The sequence below is a fragment of the Pundamilia nyererei genome, unplaced genomic scaffold (genome assembly GCF_000239375.1).
Source record: "Pundamilia nyererei isolate P.nyererei 1_Seehausen unplaced genomic scaffold, PunNye1.0 scaffold00329, whole genome shotgun sequence".
NCBI classification, from domain to species: Eukaryota; Metazoa; Chordata; class Actinopteri; order Cichliformes; family Cichlidae; genus Pundamilia; species Pundamilia nyererei.
In genome coordinates, this window is record NW_005187730.1 from 15,078 (window position 1) to 34,450 (window position 19,373).

Below are 19,373 nucleotides of genomic sequence, written 5' to 3' on the forward strand. Positions count from 1 at the left end.
CAGCGGCGATGGAGGTGGTTTCGTGTTAAAGGTGCAGGCGGCCTCCTGGACCTAAGGTGCTGCTGAAACTCAGACTGTGCTGCAGTCAAAGCTCTGTTTGTCTATGGATGTTCAAACTGCTCAAATTGACAGCATCACAAAGGGATCGTTATGTCTACTCATCACCGAGTCATCTGTCTTTTTTCAGGCCAAAACAATGCCTAGTTTAGGTACTTACTAGATTTTTGGGAACCTTACATTATGAAAAAAAGTTTTTAACAGAAGATGCTAAAAACCTGATGAATCTGTGATACCAATACTATGGAAATAACTCACTACCACATATGTACTGGGGTCAAAACCTCAATTTATCAGTTGTAGGTTTTTTGACTGAGCTGCTTTTTACATGTGACAAGAAAAAAAATCCACTTTAGTCCCCAATTTGGTTTTTTTATTTTTATTTTGGGGACTTTTTTGTTCTTTTAAACTAAAAGAGGATCAAAAACCTCATGGGTTCCTGTTCCATCAGGAGCAGAGAAGCTCTCCCTAAATCTTACCTTGCTTTGTTTTTTCTCTTCAACTCTAAACTGGATCATCATTTACAAAACAATCATCTTTTATTAAGTAAATCTAATAACTGACCATAAAGTCATTAGGGAATTGCTTAGCGAGGTCATCTTCTCAGGCTAGCTTCCAAGCTGGCTTGTTTACTCGCCGCCTGCTGGTCATTGGAAAGAATGCGTGGTTAAGGCTCAGCAGGTTTCACATTTCCATCGCAGAGCCCTGCGTTTATCTTTTATACGAGCTCTATCCAAGGGATACGGAATAAATAAAATTCTGGGTGAAATTTTTGTGGGAACACAAAACTTCCAAACAGCAGCCAGCTGGCTGCAGCTCGAACTCTTTCAAACAATGAAGAAGAGATGCCTATCTTGAAATAATATCTGACATGGATAAATCCACATTTGGACTGCGTTAAAGACTATTTTAACCTCTTGATAAAAAAAATTTTAAAAAGCGGCAGCCTGATCATGAACCTCTAGAATTTATGGCGCTCCGTCAGTGTGGTCAGAGTAGACTGAGCTATAGAGAAGGAAAACGAGCCGTTTAAACAGACACAGACAAAGAGGAGCTCCTTCACTCAACACACTGCTGCTGTGTGCAGTTTTTGCATGTTTATGAAATGATTCTGCTCAATTGAGTGATTGATGGGTGTGAGAAGCCAATGGTGTGTCTCCTTCCCTTTAAAGCCAACACCGCTAAGCAGAGCCACGGGGCAGGACAGGGGGGCGGGGGGGTGGGGAGGACGGGCAGGCAGGCAGGCAGACTGACGGCTGGCCTTTACCCCCGCCCCCCAACCCAAATTCCCAAGCAGCAACCAACCAGACACAAAGGAGGCGGCGAGCGACAACACCAACAGTACTATGATTGGCTCTGATGGGTCTCAATCTGCAGCAAAAAGTGGTGGCGTGATTATCGATTGCTTTTTTCTGTTCGCTAGTGCTGATCGAAGGGGGAGGGGAGGGTGATTGGAGGAAGATGAGGACGGAGGGCGGGGGGAAAAAAATTACTGGGGGACAAGAGGTGTTCAAATAAACCTACAATGAAAAATATGAAACAAACAGAACCTGATTTGCTTGAGGAGGAAGAGAGAGGGGGGGCAAATTTCTACATATAAAAACTAACACAGTGATGAATCGACGACAAAAAAAAGGAAAAAACAAATAAATTTGGACAAACATGTAAAAGAGGGAAAAAGTATACGGTGGAAGTGAAAGGGCACCTCTCTACTGAAAACAAGATAAACCAAGAAGAAAGTAGCACTAAACCATAAAGGAGTGGGTAGAAAATGAAGATGAGTGAGTGAGAGGGAGGGGCGGGCGCTTTAGAGGGCGCTGTGGCGAGCCTGACTCCTCTCTCCAGTTCTACCTTTATAGCCTCCTGGGGGCATGGAGCTCGGTTTGGCAGGAAGGGGGGGGGCTGTACTGTTGGAGTTGTTGACTGGCGGCTGGAACGAGCCAGACAGGAAGATGCCGTCAGAAAGAGGGCGGGGCTTGCGCGCAGTGGGCGGCGGCTGAGGCTTGCTGTGATTAGGCGAGGCGGTGGCCGGGAGGTCGCCGTACGACTTCCGGGTCGCCGACAGCTTCACCTGACCTGATTGGCCGCCGCCGCCACTCCCTGCTTTGGTGGCGTCCTCCTCGTCTTCGTCATCGCCCGTGTAGGTGACAAACTTGGCGGTGTAGAGCATGTCGGGGGAGGTGACCTGGGTTTTGAGGTAGGAGGTGTTTCTCTGTGGTGGGGGTGGGGGGGTGTTAGTAGGGTTTTGGGGGGCGAGGGGTTGGTAATCCCGTGGAAGCGGGGGCCGATACAGACCGGCCGGCTCGTCAGGCGTCAGCAGCTTTCTCTCCGCCTCCTCGTGCTGCCGGCGCCGCTCGGCCTCCAGGCGAGCGTAGTACTCCTCCTCCTGTCTCCTCTAGGGGAGGGACAACCTGTTAGTAAGCGCCGCTCTCAATGGCTCACACCTAACACTAATCAGCTACGTGGGAAACTACTCAACGAGCTGCACTACTCTGCTTCTGCACAAGCAGCGCTCCACCAGTCTGATGAGACTCCCACCCAAACTCCAACTGAACCTGAACTACAGCCGCGCGTAAGAACCGCAAAGTGCACCAAAACTAAACCGTACCAGCAGGTCAGGGGCATCGTTTCATAAGGTGTTCCAGCTGCATCTTAATGAATGACTCAGAAATACTGATAACATGTTTGAGGTGTAACAATTCTGAATCCGAGAACAAAAATGAAGCATCCCTGATTTAAGATCATCCACGGGACGAAAGAACTGGAAAATCAATAGGAAAAAAAGTGGCTCAAAAGTGGAAGTATGAGCTAAACTGATATTAAGAAGTGGGGGCAGAGCTCAGTTGCATAAAGGTACTGCCTCACACTTCAGTGCGTCCTCTGGGATTTAAAAAAAGTTTTATTAATAAACAACTATAACATTTATTTTCTCCTGTGTTTCTTATTAAAACAAATAAACAAAAAAATACCTTAAATTTAAAGTCATATAAACCTGCTTTGTGGTGCAAAGCAAACAAAATCACAAGCAAAAAACTCGACCAGCTGAGAACATTTTAAGATTTAAACGAATAAAAGTTTCAAATGGAAAAAGCTTTTTTTCCCCTCCATTTGTTTTATATAATTTATAAATCAGAGTAAGCAGCTCTCCAAGTTATCTACATGTAAACTTTTTAGGCTGCAAATGGGAGGTGTAATTAATAATCAAGCACAATTTCCCTTCAAGCATAAACAGGATAATGTGAGGTAAAATAAATAAATTAAAAAAAAAATAAAAAATGGTTGCAAGCTGTGAAAACAGTCCAGACGTGGCTGCTCTGGAAAGAAGCATCTGATTACTGCTTTCATGAATGATTCATGTGTTTATTATTCATTTAAAATCTCTTTAACTTGATTGAAATAACTCATAAAGTTTATGAAATGATACATAATTTCAGTTATTCAAATGTGAGGAAGTGTTTCCTCAGAGGCGAAAGTGGAATATTTTAAATTCCTGCTTTTTCTGAAAAAATTGCAAACCTACACATTTGAGGAGCTGGTAACTCAAATTTAAAAAAAAAAGCATTAATTAACTAATAAGCTACTTTTTCAGTACTGATGTCAACAATCCATCCAAAAGGGAACGATTAACTTCATCTTTAAAATGTTATGATTAATGTGCTCTCAGTTTTAGGAACATAACCACATCTGCTTTCCCTTCCTACAGCTATTTCACAAGGCCAGCTTTTCTTTCTTTTTTTTCCTTTGATGATTTTTAAATCATCTTATTAGGTTTCAGAAAGATAAAAAAAATAAAATAAAATCAGGGACCAACTTCAAGGCTGATGCCCCTGTGCTGGTCTCAATTCTGCTGGTTTCCTGTGTCTGTGAGTGTACACTGATGCAGCTCGGCGCTCTTGAACGTCACGCCTGATGCATATGTTGCTCCACATCACTGCGAAAATCTAATATCGTGGGTTTTTTTAATGCTGTCCATCAACCAAACTTGGGAAATCTCCTCCGACTGGTCTATGAAATCCGCTAACTTGACACAACGCTAAAAGAATCCAGCTTACCGCCGTCTCCTCTTCCCTCATCACTCTGTTTGTGTATGTGTGCTGGGTGTCCATGTGTGCTCGGTTTTCTGTGTGGCCCGGGTTTGTATTTTACGGTTTGTGGGTAGGTTTTTAAGTTTCCAGCCCACCCTGTCTCCAGTGGCTGAGCTCCAAAATCTACACTAGGGGGTGGGAGGCCTGTGATGAAGCTTCACTGGTGAATGTGTTTAGATTGAGGTTTGGAGCGTGACCAGCCGCTCCGGGGTCACTCAATCTGGATGCTTCTTGTATCAGATTATCTTCACATTTTTTGGTCCGTTTCATGTGTTGAAGGCCTGCCAGGAGGAGGCTGAGGGGAGGGCTGAGTGTAGTTGTGATTGTACATGTCTTCAGAGAGACCATGCGCTGCTGTGGGTGTATCCGAGCCGCTATGGCCAGGTTCAGCCAGCCCAGTGGGAATCTGAAGAAACTGGGAGGGATTAGTGGATGTGTGGGGTTTGAATGAGTGAGCGGCTGGGTTTCTGAATATGTACAGTATGGATGGCTGAGGGCGGGTATGAGGCAGGTGGGCCGACAGACCTCTGCGGTGCGTGTGTGTGTGTGTGTGTGTGCATGATGTGGGTATAAAGCATGTGGTTTTTGGGAAAAGTTGGAGGAGGGTGGGCAGCATTCCCCTAAACATAGTTTCCAAAGCAATGCTGGATGAAATGACAACAAAAAATAAAATTAAAAACCTCACAAAAAATAAATGAATCAAAACTGCTTCCCCAAAATAACTGAAACTTCCTGACGCACACTGACGATAACAACAACAACATGATGGGAGTCCCATGCTTCAGGTGGGTGGAGGCACGTAACATGACACAGCAACACATCACATAGGGTGGGGGGGGTGCACAGGATGAGGACATGCAACTGGACAACTTCATAATAAACATCAGAACAATCATAACAGCCTGAAAACAGTTTATTTATCTTAGAAACACCTAAATATTCTCCTAATTAACATTTAATCAAATCCCTGAGATTTCTGGGAGGCCTAAAGTTGAAATTGAACGGTAAAATCTGAATAAATATGCATGTTATTTTTAAACAACCAGTGGTCTTATGGGTGGTTTGCAGCTCACAGAACAAATGGACCGCGCTAACGGTATCACAGTGAAATCAGCGGGCACGACACAAAGATAAAAAACAATGAGCATGTTTGATTAAACACGCACGACACATGTGGGTGGGTGAATGCTGCACCAAACCACTGGTCATTTAAAAATACAGCACATGTATTACAGTTCATCTCTCATATTAACCTGAGTTACTAAGTGACATTGAAGCCTAAGCCAACAAAGGCATGAAAGTAAAAGCTTTGGGAAGTTTTCAGACTCATTCATCTGCTGCACATTTTACCGTTACAGTGAAGATTTAGTTTAAAACAAAGCAAAGGTGCTTTTTTGGCAATTAATGCCACATTAAGTGTCCCATCTTGTCATCCATTCATTCGTTGCTTTTTTTTTTTTTTTCCTTCTTGTATGTTCACGTATTACTAGTACTCTGAGACAGAGCTCGCCTCACACTCTCGCTAACCCTGACCGCCAGTGAGAGGAAGCCCTTGTCCGCCGCTTGAATCCACGATCTCATTCTTTCAATCACTACCCGGAGCTCGTGGCGGCAGGCGAGGATTGTAAAATGACAGCTGCATTTCTCGCTCTGCTCTCCATTTCCCACAACAGCTTAAGTATCTAAAAATCTCTTGCTTACAGAGGAAAACAGTTTGCTAAAGGCCCACCAAACTGAGGCTAGATACAAAGGATTAATATATAAATAACTATAGTTTAACTTTATAGTAGGACTGATAAAATCCTATTATCTGCAATTTTAATTGCATTTATTAGACAGTTAAGCGTGCACCAGGTAAAAGGGTCTGAATTCTTCCAAAGCATCTTCACATTCAGGGGTTAGACCGATGTGATGGGTTGGTATAGTTTAAAATCTCTATGAAATCAAGGTGTGAATGTACAAAGAATATAAAACGTAATTTCTTTTTACCAAAGTGCAGGCTAAATATGCAAACGAACTGAATTGTAAACACAGTGGCTACATTTTAGCTTACATTGACAACCTAGAGGAAAACGACATGCAACACTTTCAAATTAAAAGCCTTTTTCAGTAGGACTAAAAATGTAGTCCTTTGCATCATCTGTGCTGTAAACACTTATCTGGTAACAGGGGAAACAGTTTGCCAGTATATCTAAAAGTTTAGCACCTTTAAGTATAATCCAACAATCTGAATTAATTACATTAAATCTTATCAAATGCCAATATTTTGGTTCTTAACGGGAATTTTTGATGTTTAATGAGGATTTTTAAGGACCTTCTTTCTCTTATCATGCTAATAGCTCCTTGTTAGCATCGCGTACTTTGGTTTTATTGTGTATTAGCAGCTGGCTGTTGCACCCTAACAGGGGGAAGAAAAAAAATTTAAGACAAGAGAAAGCTGCATAATTTTGTAGATTTGGATATAATGTAATTACTGTTCAAATATCGGTCCAACCCCTGTGTGTGTGTGTGTGTGTGTGTGTGTGTGTGTGTGTGTGTGTGTAAACCTAATCTGTGCTACACCTGAAGCTCTGACTCAGTAATACTTTAATAAAGGCACAAAGCATTAATTTTAATCAGGTCAGAACTCCAGCGGTTTCAAGGACAGACACACCGACCTTCTCCTCGGCCTCTCGCTTGGCTCTCTCCTCCTCCCTCCACCTCCTCTCCTCCTCCTGCTTCGCCCGCTCCTCTGCCTCCCGCTTACGAATCTCCTCCAGCTGCTGCTTACGCCGCCGCTCCTCATCCTGCAACTGGTCACACACACCCGCGGGGAACATGCCGCAAGGCACGCATGCAAATGAGGAAAGAAATTAGTACGCGTGGCATTCACAGACACATAATCTGAGCACATTTTCTTTTGGATTTGTTCAACTGCACTAATATGTTTGTGTACAAATGTGAGGTAGAACTGCATTTGTCTCACAGGACTGCTCCTGGGGGGAGGAGCTGTGTGCACTGCAGGCAGAAAGAAACAGACACGCACGCACACACACACTGCTAAACATGCACACACCAACATGCAGCGACAACGACAACAGCAGCAGCAGTAACAACAACCGGAAAAGGGCAGAGCGAAAAGCAAAGACAGCCCCTCCTTTGGCTACTTAAGGTGTACTTGATTTCGTTTACAGATCATTAAATGTCCCACTGAGCAGCAGAGGAATAATAAATCAAGCGTACCTGAAGTAACTGCAAGCTTAATGGGCTGCAGCAGAAATATTCCGAAAACCATCCCGACAAACCAAGTGCAGCATGGCGACAAACGAAACAAACACACCCATTCTAGGGCTGGATGGTGGTTAAAGGGTCAGTTTAACCAAACGTTCGCGGTGGTATCTGTCCACAAAGAAGCTCCAATAAGGCTCCCTGTTTGCTCCTTTTCTAATTCTTATGCAGGATATATTGTTTTGCTTGAGTCGTTTCAATTTGTTTATTGAGTGAATTTTATATATTTTTAATTTCTTACAATTACTATTTTGGCTACACTTTTCTTTGTCTTTATATTTCCATTAAAAAAAAAAGCTGTATTTACACTGTAAAGGTTTTCCAGTAGATTTGAAGGCAATGCAGTCTTCCTTCTTTATTTTTGTTATTTGTTAATATTTGCCACTATTGCATTAGGGTAAATATGGTAACTACATCATTCTAGGTCATGGTCAGGTCAATGCTATGACCCTGGTTAAATAAAACTAAATCTGTCTATCAATCATTTAACCACAAAGTGATGTTCTGAAGCTGTAGTGTCTAAAAATGTCTGGAACCTGCAATATAGATAATTGCCAGTAGGGGGCAAGGCAAGAACTTTCCTGCAAAAACAATTGTATAGAAGTCTATGAGAAATTGACCCTACTTTTGTTTCTTCTTTTACCCAATTAAACACTTTCCTGATGAGTTTGTGGTCTCAACCATTAGCCTTAATGCTTGATTAGTACAAAATGTGTTTATTTTGTATACTAGGATCTAGTTGTAGAGTAAAAACTCTTGTTGTTAGCTTATTAGTCCTAACTCCATGTCCAAATATGAGTTGGACATTGAGTGTTTTTAAGCAAAAATGATGATCTAAAGCACAGCTGTTGAACTCCAGGCCTCAAGGGCCGGTGTCCTGCAGGTTTTAGATGTGTCCTTGATCCATCACAGCTGATTTAAATGGCTAAATGACCTCCTCAACATGTCTGGAAGTTCTCCAGAGGCCTGGTAATAAACTAATCATTTGATTCAGGTGTGTTGACCCAGGGTGAGATCTAAAACCTGCAGGACACCGGCCCTCGAGACCTGGAGTTCGACTCTCCTAAAGGTTTCAAAATTGTACTTCACAAACTAATGGATCTGAGTCTCTGGGTGGCCAAGTCCATCTCTTATGTACATTTAATCAAGTAAAGCAAGAATTAGCTAATCTAATAACTTGGTTGAACAGACCCAATACAGAGAAGACAAAGAGGCTCAGCAGGTCACACACAAATGGATGGATGGGTAGACAGACTGATGGATTCATGACCACCACGACAACATGATGTGGCCCTTCGCAGGCAGCGCAGGGGGCTCGCAGGACTGTCATGCATTGGTCTCGACCCAGATGCCCCCCATGATGCATTCAGCCATGCAGGCGCCACCTCAATATGTACTCAAAACATCACTGCTGAAAAGAATCACACCAACCGCAGCTCTGCTAATCTGAAAGCATGGACAGGTTTGGTTTGCAGTTATCAAACACCAATATTTAAGCAGCAGCTTCGTTCACCGTCCCCCAGCAGGTGTTTTGAGTTGACAAAGAGATGGACAGCTTCCCCAGCCAAACAACATCAAGCATCCTAGGACCAACTGCTCGTTAGCTAATCATGGCGCAGTCCCGTCTACCACCACGACCCCCGATGAAACGACAACAGCAAGCCCAGATGGGTAGGGAGAGACACGGGCAGGTGGGAAGCCCAGACAGGAAACAGGAAGTGATGTAAGGGCAGGGAGAAGATACTCGTCATTAACAGGATGAACATACCAAGTCTAGAACAGAGATAGCTGGGACAGCAGTCTGCTGCTGAAGAGGAAGAAGAAGAAGAGAATAGAGAGTGAGAGAGGGAGGGGAGATAGTTGGAGGAGGAAATACCCAAATACTGAAAAGGAAGGTGAGGAGGAGTTAAGACTAGATTAGAAAATCGAGGGAGGAACTAAAGAGTAAAACAGAGATAAGAGAGGAGCAGGGGAGGACATAGAATAAAGTGAAAACATGGTTTGGTCTTATTACTCTGTTGATGAGAAGCTTTTAAATCTAAAAACTACAGAGCTACATCTTTAACGTTGAGCTCATCGTCCCATATTTTTCTCTTCAACTTTATCAATGAAGCTTTGGTAAAGTAAAATAGTCCAAGAAGTTTTTACTTCTTAGGGAAAGTTGTAATTTTGTGGTATTATCCATTTACTGTAAGCTGACTAAATGTCCACTTTTAGTCATGAAGACCTAAACTAGACCCTGTTTACACTTAGCTTAAAAATACATTATGAACAATCTAACACAGGTGTAAAAGACCACCGAGGAGCACTACCAAACCTTACTGGTGGTCTGGGACCCACTTCAGAACATACCTGTGGTAGTGTACATACTAATGCACACGTGGGGAAAAAAGTCAAACAAACCTCACTCAAACAACCACAAAGAGACACAATTATCCTAAATCAGCAATAACTCCTCACTGCAGTGATGCACATTAGATGACTGGACAGCATTTAAATGGATTATTTTATGTTAGTAATACTGTCACAATAACCTCTAACCACGTTATCCAACGTTTTACGTTTTGCGTACTTTATCCAGTTCAGTACTTGGGAACAGTACTCATAGACAGTAAAAAAGACTTTATCTGTGCCCCCATTATAAATTACTTTGACCAACCACTGTGAACAGCTGGAAACGCCTGCACATTTCTATTAGTGTCTGAAATATGTTTCTGGTGTATATGAGCCTAAATTCCCTTCGTAAGCAGCCAAAAGTCCCAGATTTTAAAACCAAGTGTATACCAGTCTTCAAGATGAATAAAGTAGTTCAACAAAGAAAAAGAACGCAGCAAACCAAAGACATAAAAAAATAAAATAATTCACACAGTCAACCAAACTCTGAGATTCATCCACAGCTACTAAAGACACCCACGTTCCGCATCCTAAAATATCCAGTCAAAGTCTGGTAAAAGTCAGCTACAAAACAGTTACCTTCACTACAGAGCTACTGGGAGGAACACACAGCAGATCTACACACGACCCAAATGGATGCACAACTGATGTGTCTGAACCTAGAAAAGCACTTTCCTCCTGAGGTTTCGACACACACTCAGGCTCGTGCTGGATGACTCGGTGAATTCAAACACCCAGCATCGTCTTCACCTTAAAAATACTGGATATTTGATATCCATTGTAGTGCAAGACCTGTGCTTAAATAATCAAAAGGCTGCACATGTGCAGCGTTTGTTCAAATAAAAGTCACATCCACGAGATGTGAAAGCAGCTTTAACGACACTGCTGCCGCCTGCCCTCCCATCCACCCCTCCAGCCAATCAGATTTAAGCAGCTCAGCATGGCAAAGCGATGATAGAAGCATGTTGCAGATGCACATTGCAGGACATTCATAGTGGGAGCCATTTTCCCTTCTAGCATTTGAAAGGCGGTTCTGTTTTCCCCCCCATCAGCCCGATTTCCTGCGGCTCGCCCTGAACTCTGAGCTGATGGGTAGTAACGCTCGAAAAACAGAAGTCAGAAAGTTTGATTTCTGCCAAAGCAGCCTTTGCACATGATACGATTTCGACTCCCTCCTTTTCTTTTTGTTAAGAAAAAAAAAGCACCTTCCCTACTTCCTTCAAATGAACTCATTTTTCCCCCTCAGTCATTTCCTTCCATTTCTTACCCTGGCTCTCTTCTCGGCCTCCAGCCTCTGCATGATCATCACGGTGTCCACGTCTTCATCATCCTCCTCGTCCTCCTCGTCGTCGCTCTGCTTGGACTCCTGCAGTCGTTTCTGGAACTGCCACTCCAGCATCAATTTCCTGAGGCGGTCGTTTTCTTCCGCTGTTCGCTCGGGCTTTGCCTGCAAAACAAAATGATGTTTAGAAACTGAAGTCGTCTTACCGGAATAAGCCACAAGGTCATCTAAGTATCAGAACGGGGCACCGGCCAGTAGCTTTTACAGAAATCCAGCTTTATGTCTTTGGTTAAACCCTGCTCTATCCACGCATAGATGCAGGAGTGGAAAGAGTGTGAGATATATTACCTCTCTAACAATCATATCTTTTATACTTTTGTGTGATGCAACATTTACACCCTGCACCTACCACTTGATATCAATATCTGGTGAACCATTTCTAACAATAGCTGACCTAATTACTTTCTTTTGAATGATCTTTACTGGTTTTTACCATTAAATATTTCCTACTTGAGGCAAGAAGATAAAATAACAGTTTGCATAGCAGTTTTGATCATACTCTTCCACAATATCCTCATAATGTCAAGTCGATCACATTAATTCTGCTACTTCCTTCTAAAACATGATCTCTGATTTCAAATCACTCCTCCCACTGTTGTGAACAAAAGTACCTGCAGCTCCTGGATTTCCTTGTCCAGCAGATCCACGATGTGAAGCTGCTGCTGTTTTTCAGCCTTCTCTCGGGCATCTCTCTTCCAAGGATCTGGAGACAGACTGTCGCTGGACGTCAGCTCCTCCTTGCTGATTGTGATGTACTGCAGGTCTCGCCTCTCGATGGTTCGCGGCTGCTGCTGTGGAAGCAGCTCCCTGATCACTGTGTCCATGCCTGCAGGCATATTGAATACTAGTTATTACAGAGACAAGACTGGTTTATTTGTTTAAACAAGAAGTAACTAATACATTTCTTGTTACCAGCAGGGTTGGAGGCACTAGCAGGAGGAGGTACAGCAGACCGCGGCAGACTGGCCAGCTTCTCTGGTCTGGGTGGAGGAGGCTGAGGCTGTGGGGGGTGGTAAGGCTGAGGTGGAGCCATGGAGGCCACAGGGGGCTGGTGGTGAGGAGGAGGCATGGCTCCTCCGTTGTGAGGCTGGACGGGCATGACAGGGTTGGCCCGGATCTGACCCAACTTCCTCTCCTGCTCCCTCCTCTTCCTATCCCTGGAAATGCATCAATATCATCATCATTAATACTCAAAATCAGATGCATAAATGTAGCAGTATGACATCACCTTGTTTTTTTTTTTTAAATTGAAAAATGGGAATCCTGTACTAATACGTTTTTGCTTTTAGAGAAAGTGCCATTTAAAAGGGTGACTTGGCCAAGGTCTTAAAATGCAACAAGCATAAAACAAAAGGCAGAATATACATTATTTTATATATAAACAAACACTGATGCATTCCTCTTTTAAGATCATATTTAGTTTAGATCTTTCTGCAAAGTATTCCACATTCAAGGTTCTGTACAACGAGGGCACATCAAGACAAAACCACCTACTGAAGCATTGTTGGTAACTAGACAGAAGGGTGCAGAGTTCATTTACTGCAAATGTAAAGAAGCACAGCGTATACTGATGATGTAGCGATCTCTGTATCAGCAAAGACTAAACAACACGTTGAAGAGTTACATACATGACTTTATTTGCATTTTATTTTTAAAGCATAAATGCTTGTCTACATCTTCCCTCAGAAATAATAAATAGCAAGCCGGATATAGTAAATAGTAAATAACAAAGATGCTTTTTTTGCTAACATTTCAATAAACAAAACAAGCCCACCTCTCTTCCTCAAGCCGAGCCTTCTCCTTCTCATACCAGCGCTGCTGCTCCTCTCTCTTCTTGCGGTCAGCAGCTTGCTGAGCCGTTACTGGGTTGATAGCAGCTGGAGGGGGCGGAAGCGGTAGGTCCGGCTGTGGGTCGTAGGGTTCGGGGTAAGCTGCTGGAGGTGGAGGAGGAGGAGGGGGCAGGTCAGACCGAGACGGCGGCTGTGCCGAATGCGGCGGCACGGTGTGAGGGGCGTTGGGCGTCTTCCATCTGCCCGGGCCGGTCTTCTGGTTTTGGGTCTTGTTCGAAGAAGAGGAGGACGCGGAGAAGTTGAGATGCTCCTGGCTTGATGTTGATGACTCCAGGGAGGAGGACACCTGCGGCTGTGGAGCCCAGTGGTCGGGCCCTACCAGACCTGCAGACACAAAGAAACACATGGTCACCTGCTTGACCAGGGACACCAACTGCACAGTGGTTTCTAAGCCTTTAAACCTCCATGAAAAACCAGTATCAGTACCTCTGAACCCTCTTAGCCTAAAAATGAATTTTATCACTAATGTTGGCACAATAGTTTAGTACTAATCAGCTTTCTGAAGAAAGATGGAGGCTTGGTGATGGTAAAACTACAGAGTGTTTTTCCTGGGCATCTGCAGTCCAAAACATTAGATTTTTATATTTATTTTTAAAGTGAAATAACTTACAACTTAGTTATTATTTTTGTTGTTGTTTTCATCTGATGAATGTCAGAAATGACAGCATGTCTGATTTGCTATGCTTTAGCAAATTATCTTTGCTCTGGTCCTTGAATTTAATATCATGATTTGTGTGTTTTATGTAATCATGAAGGATAATCAACTTTTAAGGGACATTTGGATGCTGACTTTAAGATGCTGTATAATCTGGTAGTGAACACACTAACAGGTGCTGCGGTCCTTTTTCTGTCATCCTCTCTGATCCGATCTGAAGTCAGGTTTTCCTTCTTACCTCCAGGTGGACCTCTCTGGTATTCGAGATCTCTGTGTGGGTAGTCCAGGTCCCGGTGCTGGTAGTGTGGCTGCATTCGCTCATCTGGCCTCATGCCTCCTGGTGGTGGATACAAGTCCTCCTGAGAGTGATTAATCCGCTGCAAAGCAATCAAAACATTAAATATTAGATGAGGAAAAGTATGCGTTATAAAAGGAGAGAGGAGGGGGTGGTTGGAAACACAAATAATCAATATCACCTCAATCAGCTACTTATTACATTCCCAAGTTTACCTTAGAGGTTATTATGTAGGCTCTAGTTTGTCTGTTTTATTATGTTATCTTAAATTGTATTTCTAATGTTTAAATATGTTCTTCAATCCTGTGACACTTTTTAAGCCTTTGCATATGCAGATATAACCACGGTGACTCATAAGAGATGGAACAAACGATGCTCAAAACTGGGAGGACGAAGATGAGAGGAGCTCACAGCCAGAAAAGGATGGAGAAGGAGATGATGATCGGCTTGTCAACAAGCTGATGGCTTCAAACATTTCTGTGTCACCAAAATGTGATTTGGAAAAACACATTGATGAATAATAAAACTTTACTAATCTTTTTGGGTCTCATAGAGCGTTGTAACGCCCAGAAAAACAGTATCTGAAAAGTATCTCAAGCTTCCGTACCTGCATGCTGTTGTTGTGGATGTTATCGCCCATGGGGAGGCGATCTCTGTCCTCCATACCCTGCCAGTGTGGTGGGGGCCCCTGCTGCCCTGGTCCCACCACCCGATCCTGGCTCTTGGAGGCTGGGATGGTGAAGTACTCCCTGGGATATGTCTGAGTTGGGATGGGGTAGGCCTCTGGGCGGGGAGGAGAGGGCTCATCCTGAGGAACAAAAAACAAGCGTGTGAAAAAAAACAAAATATTTTGAGATGGTTTTCCAGGAATAAACAAGACTAAGCCATAAACCTGATAAATGATTTCTCATGTCTGCTCAACATACCGAGTGTGCTCAAATGTTGTGTCACTCTGCTGTTACATTTCCCATAAGGGTAAGGATTCAGTCTGATGGTTACTTACGTCTGCACACAGGTTCCCGGTGGAGACGGAGGTGATCTTGGTGCCAGGTCCTCCGGGGTACACTGATTTGTTTGCAGGACTCTGGCTCTGATCTGAAGCAGAGGCAGGAGAAACCATTGCTTTAGTGCAGTAACAAAAAAACAAAAAGTCCCACCAATACACAATTACTGAGGAACAGAAGAATGAAAATGGTTGCTGAAAATATTTTCTTTTCTTCTGAAAATAAATATTTTTCCAGCAGCAGGAAAACTGGCTGCCACTGTGTTTCTAAATCAGGGTGGAGTAGCTACAGAATAACATGAGGGCGGTTTTATTTTTTTTCCTATTTCCTTTACTGCCCACACCAAACGCTGTTGACCAGCGATGGCTCAATGGATCAATTGTTTTATTTATTTTTTTGCATTATAATTGAACTATGAATGATTTTATGCTCTCCTCTTAATTGATTGAGCCATTTGGTTTCTGTTTCATATTTTAATTTATGGTACTGACCTTTTGCCCTTTAGACTACTTTGTTACAGATATTTTACATGCTGTAAAAGGAAATTCCCAGCTTGTAGCATAAATTACATATAATTTGTTGGGATGTGAAATACCATGAAAGGAAGATTTCAAACATAGTAAAGAACAATGATTTTTTTTTTTATATACTTCATCTGTTTAAACTGTATTAAAGCTTAAAGTTATGTATTATTAGTGATGTGGCTGCTTTGAGTGACAGGTGGGTGCCGACACTGTGCACTTGGCTTTACCTGCAACAATTCAAGCCAAGTTTTAAATGTGCTATATAAATAAAACTGACTTTATTAAGTATCCATGTACACATGGAAAGTTTGCTATCATTGATAATTTAGCAGCCCAAGCTCTTAACCAAATATGACCATATCCGATTCCAAAACAGACAACACTGTGACAGCAAACATGGCCAACTAAAGGCTTTAAAACAATGCGCGACATCCCAGTGGGTACATCCTTCTTAAATATACAGTCTGTAAACCAAATAAGTAGGAATGGTTTCATTATTTTGTGCAGAACTAAAGTTAAAGTTCACCTTATATTTGTGGCGGAACAAGAGGAATTATTAAAATGACACTATAATAAATAATTAATAAGCAGCTTTCTTACTGGCTACGTTGGGGCTGGAGCGATGGTCGGCTCGGTTCTTCAGGAGCCGGTCTTCTCCGCTCATCTTCTTTGGCTCGGGGTAAGAGTCCCAGCCGGGCTGCGGGCTCTCTGGAGAGCCGTTCTGCACCGAGCTGTTGTACAGCTCGAAGCCTTCACTCTTTGGTCGCATTTTCCCGTTCTTCTCACGGCCTCGGTCTGACGCTGGAGGTGAAAGAAGAAACAGGAGCAGAGGAAAACAGTTAAAAAGAAAAAAGTGAATCTTTGTGTTGCTGCAGTTTGTCAGCCTTTGTTCTAGTCGAGCCCAACTGATTTAATCTCTTTGGAGTCGTTTGTTGTCTCAGACCATTTTAAACACACATCAAAGTGCTGATCTCCTGCTGGGGCGTCTGTAATTGTGACTGAAGCTAATTTAAAGGCATTTAAGTGTATTTTAAACATAGGTTCATATAAAATCCATACAGCACAGCTACCAATTTGTTTCTTCTTCTGGCTTCACGCCATCGTTCTGTGAGAATCTACACTCCTGCTCAGCTTGTCCAGTTTCCTGTAACTAAAGACCGTCCTTCGACGTCTGCTTGTTAAACGTCTCTGTCAGCGGTGCAAGAGTCTGCGGTCGAGGGAATTTGGGAGAAACACGCCTTCATCGTCATCGTGGACCACAGACTGGCCCGGCCAGAACGCTTCCTTAATGAACCTGGGGTCACCGCTCAAGCAGACAAAGACCAGCGCAGAGCCAGACAACCCTGTAAACTCTGCCATGCACGTGTGTCTACACACACACACAGCTGGCTCTGACCACAAGCTCTCATTATATCCTCCAGTCTGCTAGCAGGATTTTTACTGTGCTGCAGAGAAGACAACAAGGACACACTGTCTGGACAAGCCTGCTTCTTTTCCATCATCCACAACACCAAATTACTGGCACACCCTTCAGTGGGACCAACAATAGTTCATTCATTACCACTTTTAAATACTTTAGAGAGCCGTGTTTGTGGCTGTTTTTAAATGCCTCTGAGGGTTGTTGATTGAGTTAATGAATTGTAACAGAGGTAGAAAAATGGCTTCATTATTTTTAAAACTCCTAATGATTTTATTCATTTTATTGCTGTTCATTTGTGTCTTACTACCAATCCTTTAAAAAAAAAAGAGAAGAAAACAACCTTTGTATCTATTCAAAAAAAATAGATACAAATATTACATTTATACCAAAATTAGAGAAAAATCAGCATGCGTGTGGAAAAGGTTGAACCCAAGACAAGTTTTTACATCTATCTGTACAAATAATGGCTGAAATAGTTGAAGACAACTAACCAGAATTCAAAATCAATTCTCAGTTGATTTAATTTGATTAATAAGCCATCAAAGTTATCAATAAGTCACAAAGATTTACACAAATCATCAGCGCTTCCAAAATTACATCCAGAACCTTACACCAGAACTTTTAGTCATGAATAAAATCCTGCTTCTTGTGTGTGCGCTCACCTCTTGCCATCATTGGGCTCGGCTGGTTGAGGAGGGTGGCCAGTCCGTGGTAAATGGCTCCCTGCTTGGCGACTTCCAGAGTGACGACTGAGCCCGTCCTCGTCATCAGCTCTGCCGCCCTGAACAAGAGGGGGGAGCACAAATTACAGAGGGACACACTGAGCCAAGTTTCTTTGCAGCCCCTCCACAGCCCCACTCTCTGGGACAAACTTAGCCCAGTGTGGAGTCGCAGTTGTGGCTGTCTAAGGGTTTCATAATTAAAAAATAGGGTAGAAGAACAACACAACATTTTAGGCAAACAATTTATAATCTGCATCTGTGGCGATCCATACCACAATCAGATGAACTAAGATGTATACATACATTTAAATTTAACTGACTGTTTTTTCATAGACAAACTTCAACTGTGTGACTTGTGATTATGTTTAATTTGGCTTATTTAGTGGCAGTTTATCAGGTGGCCACATGTTTAGGAGCGGCAACCGTGATTACCATTATTAGGTACCTGTAGTTTTGGTTTATGATCACCTTTTATGCTGATCGCTGTCTGTTTTTTGGATTACTTTAAACACTTCAGGGATTTAAAGCATGTCAGACAAGAAGACCTGACCTGTGTCTCTTTTTAGTTTGTTACTGAAGTTGCTATGGTGCGGTTTCCTTGTATCCACGTGATAAATATAATCTGAATGTATTGTACTAACTGGTGTTTTTTTTAGCTTCAAAAGTAAGCAAAATGCCTTCGACATGTTTCTTATGTAAGGCAAAGCGGTTAAGATATGACACATATAGAAAAGAATGTGATTGTATAAGACTGAGACCACAGAGCGATGAGGTACTAACACGGGATGAGGACATGACTGGAAAAAATAAAATAAAAATCCAAGTACCTTTTTTGGTAAAAGAACGTGTAGACAGACAAGGTTGTATCTAACACCCAGGTGGCTACAGAGGTTTATTCTAAGTTATTCTAAATTATAAAATAAAAGTTTCGAGATTTTAATTTTGTACCAATTTTCTTCCAGCTTCATTGTCAATATTGTTTCAAATATTATTAAAGTTTGTTAAAAAGGAGCAAATTCTCACAAGGTGTTTCATGTTTTGCCTGAAATGTTGATTGAACTTCACTAAAACACAAATTTCATATCATGTAGACATAATGGTCTTAATAAGCCTATGCACCAGAGCCTCCTGATGCTTGTTGGTCGAGCACATTGTTTTTGTTTTTTGTTCAAATAAATACATTTTGAGTGGGAAGTCTGGACAGCTCTGCAGCCCCCAGCACTGCTGTGAGTTAATAACGGGAAGAACAACTGCCTTTACTATGAACCAGAGGAGGCAGGGATTATATTTGTCACTACCAGAGACACGCTTCATTCCAACTTTGGCTCCAATGCTGATGTGTCACTCAGACACGCACAGGATGCCTGCTATTATGTGTTACATGTCCCTGTGTATGGAGCTTTAACCTAATCCTATAAATAGTTGTAGGGCAGAAGCTAACTGTTTGACTGGAAGTGATTCTGGGAATGTAACATCAGCCCCTTGGCGCTGAGGGGAAAACAGGCTCCAAATCCATATTTGGAAACATCACAGCTTTACATACACATCTATGTCTGACAGAAAGGGTAAAAATCCCTTAATCTCTACTTGCTGGGAGTTGAGATTACCACGCTATGATACCATGACAAAAACTCGAAATCTAGAAAAATTAGTTAATTGCTTTAGCTGCTACCTGCATGCTAAAGCAATTAACTTAATGATCTGTTAATCCAGTTTGACTCTTTGTCACAATGCAGGTAATAACACTAAAAATCAAGC

The 19,373-nt window shown here is 42.5% G+C and overlaps 1 protein-coding gene across 10 annotated transcripts in view; it reads right to left on the reverse strand.

Moving 5' to 3' along the window:
- Nucleotides 1-19,373, reverse strand: part of afdna (afadin, adherens junction formation factor a) — a 116,128-nt gene that overhangs the window by 4,349 nt on the left and 92,406 nt on the right. For 5 of the 10 annotated variants that reach the window (XM_013915593.1, XM_013915595.1, XM_013915596.1 and 2 more), the window contains 12 exons: nucleotides 17,556-17,674; nucleotides 16,074-16,274; nucleotides 14,949-15,040; nucleotides 14,553-14,753; nucleotides 13,889-14,027; nucleotides 12,920-13,319; nucleotides 12,058-12,302; nucleotides 11,757-11,971; nucleotides 11,071-11,250; nucleotides 9,178-9,216; nucleotides 6,800-6,934; nucleotides 2,134-2,452 (listed from right to left, as the gene is read on the reverse strand). In XM_013915593.1, coding sequence (XP_013771047.1) covers nucleotides 2,134-2,452; nucleotides 6,800-6,934; nucleotides 9,178-9,216; nucleotides 11,071-11,250; nucleotides 11,757-11,971; nucleotides 12,058-12,302; nucleotides 12,920-13,319; nucleotides 13,889-14,027; nucleotides 14,553-14,753; nucleotides 14,949-15,040; nucleotides 16,074-16,274; nucleotides 17,556-17,674 — 2,285 coding nt within the window. The remainder of the gene's footprint in view (nucleotides 1-2,133; nucleotides 2,453-6,799; nucleotides 6,935-9,177; nucleotides 9,217-11,070; nucleotides 11,251-11,756; nucleotides 11,972-12,057; nucleotides 12,303-12,919; nucleotides 13,320-13,888; nucleotides 14,028-14,552; nucleotides 14,754-14,948; nucleotides 15,041-16,073; nucleotides 16,275-17,555; nucleotides 17,675-19,373) is intronic. The other 5 variants (XM_005751831.2, XM_005751830.2, XM_013915598.1 and 2 more) reach the window with 3 other exon arrangements.